At 39.5% G+C, this 5,459-nt stretch overlaps 1 protein-coding gene across 1 annotated transcript in view; it reads left to right on the top strand.

The window, feature by feature from the left end:
* The first annotated feature begins 2,187 nt into the window (after nucleotides 1-2,187).
* The window catches only part of LOC118334407 (rho GTPase-activating protein 23-like), a 47,192-nt gene continuing 43,920 nt past the window's right edge, over nucleotides 2,188-5,459 (top strand). The window contains exon 1 of the mRNA XM_035670312.1: nucleotides 2,188-2,379. Within this exon, the coding sequence (XP_035526205.1) occupies nucleotides 2,326-2,379 (54 nt within the window). The 5' untranslated portion in view covers nucleotides 2,188-2,325. The remainder of the gene's footprint in view (nucleotides 2,380-5,459) is intronic.

Below are 5,459 nucleotides of genomic sequence, written 5' to 3'. Positions count from 1 at the left end.
TCAGGCTGAGAAGAGGTCCAGTCAGGCGGTACTGTGTGGATGGATATCGGGTGTGCAGTGACTTAAAATCAGTTGGAGTTATATGGACCATAGAATATGAAGGCATGTTGTAACAGTCAATGTACGGTGTCCATATACATTATTGACATCTGACAGAGCAAGTCCTCTCCTATAGTGTGTGTGTGTGTGTGTGTGTGGTGTGTATGTGTGAAAAAGTAGGTTAGGCACTGAAGTATCAATCTGTCCATGATTGATTATTTCCTCACGTGTAGTAATAAGCCCTCTACATTCAAATTCTCCTTTCAGCCTGGGCACATCCGGACTTAAATTCACATGTTTGTAGCCTCAAGCACAAAAATGTTCCTTTCATCTGTTAGGGTGAAACGTATAAATATATGGAATATTGGCTCTTGCTTGCAGTCCTTTGCTCCCATGTAATCATCTGACGAGTGGAAAGAGGGGGAAAAAAATATTAAAAATATTACGCCACTCATTTTCTTCATATTCTAGTATTTGCTCTAGATTGGAGCGAAGTTCATCCTTAACCTTGTAAGTAGTAGTTTGACAAAGTAATATAAAATCAAGGTTCCACTTAGTAGTTTTTTAAAACTCTTGACATATGGATGCAAGCTCTGGAGACAGAATTTAGATTGTTATAGTCCCTATACCCGTATTACCACATGCTGCCTGAAAATATAGGAAATCTACTACTATTCAATATATTGCGATATATTACACCCCTAATGTCACCCTTTTTAATAGAAAACGGTGTGTATTGCCTGTGATCAAGAGTTACTATTGCCTTTCCCAGTGGCTCAATGTACAAGAGTGGCTTTTTATGTCTCAGTTGCTGAATTAGCATGCTCAGTTTTGCACAATGAGAGTTGGAATAGGCTACATGAAGGAGCCAGTTCCAAAGCATTCACTGTAAAACCAGATAAGTTAATTTAACTAAAAAAATGTATGAAACTGACTACATTGAAACTTTTAAGTAAAACTAACTAAATTTTGTAAGTTAAAAAACATTCTTGATAAGTCAGCTTTAGTAATTTTAAGTCGAACTAATTTTGTACTTTGTATTTGTACTGTGAAAACAAAATACCTACTATAAACTTATAACTCATCGCATTACAGTGTTGTAATGAAACAGGAGGCAGGGGTGGACTGACCACATGAACTTGCAGTCTTATGTTAAAGTTACACCTGCCAGCTTAGCAGCTGCTTCTCAGCATTGCACTCACAAGATTCAGGGTGATTTAAAACAACAGAGGACATGTGGAGTCATTTTTAACCCATGAAATGCAGATTTTCATAAATCTGGTAATGTCAATTTTTTAACACCAGCATTAATGGGTTTCATCACAGTACAGTCATATTATTTGATAGGTTTACAGCTCAAAAAACACGTTTCAGGGTGGAGTACCTCTTTGAATTTGGACCTATGACAAACATGAACTTCATAAAAAGTTCCATTGATTAAAACTGCATAGGCAGAATTGCTTTTGACTGGGGTCCCCCAGTTTCACAAATCATGTTTTCAGGCTCATGTCTTATTAAAACTTTCCCTGCCAAAGTATTATTTATAAGTTGCCAGCCACGACAAGCATTTTTGATCATATTCACTAATTTTTCAAGACCCACAGAATATTATGCTCAATGAATATGGGAACAGTGAATATATCAAAAGACAGAACAGAGCCTCAATTTTTATTAAAAAAATGTTTTATTCTAACTTTGTTTATTCATTTTGTATCTGCACTTGACTATTTTTGTTACTAACTAACAACTATTATATAAAATAAATAAAATAATATTCTGTTTGAGTGGAAGTGTAACGTTCCTAACGATGTAAGGACATCTCCCTAATTCTGCTGAAATGTCATCAGTCATTCATTCATATCTCGTCAATTGCTGGGAAACGTTTAGTCTTAAATGACGGGAAATTTCGTTAATGGCGGCTATAGTGTTAAGATTAGTTAATTCGCACCCTGATGATGTAAGTGTATGGAAACATTAACAACATTTAACGTGATCATTTTGTAATGATGGAAATCATTAAAAAAAAAATTTCAAACCAAAGGCGAGCACTTTGACGCCTTTATTTTGAAGTCCGACTACCCCGATTTCCGGTACTGCTGTGCCTTAATATGGCCGCGTGACGCTGCTGGCTGGCAGCGGGCTGTTTACGTTGTACAGAGAGGGACAGGCGGACAGTCGGTCCGCACTGGAGCCGCTATCAGCCACGGGACTTGAGAGAAATGTCCACAATGTTGACAGAAGAGTAAAACGTTTCTTTTGTTCCGGTTTACACACGCTGAGAAACCAATGAATGGAGTTACTTTTTGCCTTGTTGGGATTCCACCTCACTCAGACACTGAAGTAAGTCACAACTGAATATTTCGTTACAATGTTTATGAGTGCTTTTCTCGTCTTTAAGTCATGACTTTTTTTTCGTTACTTTGTGTTTTTATTATTCTGTTCACTTCTGGGTTTCTTTTGTTTGTTTCTCGGGTGCCAGCAACCATATAGACATACGAGGTGCTAATCTTCACTTTAGCTAAAGTGTATGCTCTGTGAACCTGTAATAAGTGAGTGTGTGTGGTGATATAACGTTAGCATATGGCATCTCCATATAAACGCAGCCTCAAATGCTTTTACACACCCTTTACTGAACTTAAAGGGACACTCAATTATTATATTTTTTTCATATAACCCTTACAGCCTCTGATTGTGTTGCAGTTTGTATTGTATAAGTGTTAGTTTCCACACTAAAGCCCAGTATTCCTACTTAAAGACCCCCTCCAGACACATAATACAATAATAATAATCAACTTTATTTATACAGTGTTTTGCAAAGTCCAAAACAAACACTTTTACAAAGTGCCTTTTATGGCTGGAACCAGGAATAAAACATTTCAGGAGGCAAAAAATAAAATCTGAATATTTTAAACAAAAAGAGCAAAAAATTAGAAAAAGAAAAAAAGTGCCAGCAAAAGATCCAAAGGTATGTCAGTAGCTTGAACAAACTTGTCATAAATCATCTCAGTGGTCTCCTTGTATCAGTACACCCCACAAGTCACCATGATTCATCACTCATGGTTCTGAGTAGGCTATGTATGTAAGTTCTCTACATGGACATACATTGGGCCATATTCTTTATCCAGACTCCCATACTAGGCCTCAGTGGATCACACTGAACAAGTTGCATACAGGGAAACTTTCCACTTTAACAGATCAACGTAATAAAACATCCTTCTAGTGTCAAACTCTGCACAAACATCACTTTGCACAGTGAAGCTCAAACAACCGTGTGGAGGGACTGGAGGAAACAGATTTTTGACTGGAGGGGGACTTTAACTGCTGGCATAGCTTCTCAAGAGTGTTTTTTTTGGAGATGTCCTCATGCACTTGTCCACGTCTTATGCAACTTGTCAAATTCCCCTAGCTCGAAACAAAAGTGCAAGCTGCAGGCTGTTCAACCACACAATGTTAATCTATGAATAAGTGATGGCTTCAAGTGCACTGTTTAGTTTGAAAGCAGAGCGAGGCAACTGCAGAAACAACACAAATCTGTCTAATAACTAACACCAGATTCAGAGTCATGTCTTCAACGCAGCAGATCGTAAGTTACATTCTGCAAATAACTGAATAATTTCTCCACCATTCCAGGGAATGCAGCACATATTTTTGCTGTGACAGTTTTAACCCCCCCCCTATTGCAGAGATGAGGTACGGGTGGGTGGGCAGAGGGACAATAAGAAATTGGGCTGGAATGCATGTATTTCCATATGCCAGCCCACATATGCACAGGGAGTGACAGAAGGAACATTGTAGCCGTTGGTCTTCTCTCAGAGGAGAAGAATCCATTCAAAAATGACTTTTCACAAATATGTCTCCTCTCTGAACAACCACAGCAGCCCTGACGTTGAACTCCACAGTGCACGTATTAATGAGGGCTGTTACTAATCTGGATTCTGACATTGTTTTCTCTCATCTGTCATCACTTTGATCACTCCCGTCACACAACCCATTGTTCCTTGCTCGGAGCATATGAGCTATTTTCTGCGCTCGCTGTGTGGTTTTCATATTATTCAGAGCTTATTACTGTGGGATTGTTTCATGGCCTAGTTAGCATCAGGGTCATGGGTCATACACCACTGATAAGTGCCATCGGTGGTGGAATTTTCAAAGTGAAGTTACAATGTGTGAAGTTCTATAGGAGTATACAGGACTGAATACTGTAAGTGTCACAGACAGGGAGGTAGTGGGGTAGTGTACAGCTGATTTATAACCGTAGCAGTTTGCCTGTCTGTCTGGTTACTTGCAGAAGCTTATAGTTATTTTCAGACATCCTTTGATTCTACAGGGGGCTGTCAGCCATGTTGAACCACCATGTTTCTACAGTAGCTCAAAACAGACAAACCAAACACTGGCTCTAGATAGGGCCTTTTGTGTTTTGCAGCCACCATAGTTTCTCTTACAACACTGGTTCTCAAATTATAGAGCTGACTTTAGTGGTACACCCAGGAATCTAAATACTACATCACTGAAATGAAAATACCAAAATCTGAGGCTGCTGAAACCTAACTTAAGGTTTTGCATTTCCTGTAATATTTTGTTTCAATGTCAGCCTGCTATGTCGTCATGTTCATGCACGTAGCATGTGCATACATGAATGATTAGTTAAAGCTCAAATGTGATAGTAAGATAGTCAGCAGAGGTAAAATGAATGGTTCAAAAACACTGCATTTGTGGCTCTAAACAGGAACTACTGCGAAGAGAAGTGTGGACCAGGAAGGACCCCTTTTCCACCAAAGTAGCTCTGGTTCTTGAACCGGTTCCACTCAGGAGATTGAGTGTGGTTCAAAGTAGGCAGTCTGAGTGACTGTCAGACGAGGTTGTACAGTTGATGTTGCTCCACGGGTTTTTTGTGGTTGCAGAGTAAGGCAGCTGCTTTTTGCAAAGTCAGCAAACTGCCTCATCTTTGTCTGTCATTTTGCCGTCTGGAACACAGAATACTTCCACACACTGCTTTACTGATGCTGGTGATCATCCGACAAGTGGTTTACTGATAGAGCATGCAATAAAAAGGGCAATCTATTTCAAATGCACTTGTGTGCTTATAGACTGTAATTTTTTATTCAGACAGATCAATAAAGTTTGAATAATTTCTTTTTCTGCATGTCTGAATGAAAGTAGTTAAAAAGTGACAGCAGTGTCCATCCGCCCAGTGTGCAGCATCTCTAACTGTAACGGGGGTTGCCAGATATGATCAGTGACCACAGGTTTAAGGAGAGGTCTCTGTACAGGCTGGTCAATGCACGTGAGCGGGTCGTCCACTGATCAGTAGGTTGTCGGTTCGATCCCCGGTGTCCTCCCGCCACATGTTGAAGTATCCTTGAGCAAGATACTGAACCTTGAATTGCTCCAGATACTGTGTGAATGTATATGAATGAGTT

Source organism: Morone saxatilis, unplaced genomic scaffold (assembly GCF_004916995.1).
Source record: "Morone saxatilis isolate NCDOM2014 unplaced genomic scaffold, NCSU_SB_2.0 Contig1, whole genome shotgun sequence".
NCBI classification, from domain to species: Eukaryota; Metazoa; Chordata; class Actinopteri; family Moronidae; genus Morone; species Morone saxatilis.
This window is presented reverse-complemented; position numbering and strand designations above follow the sequence as displayed.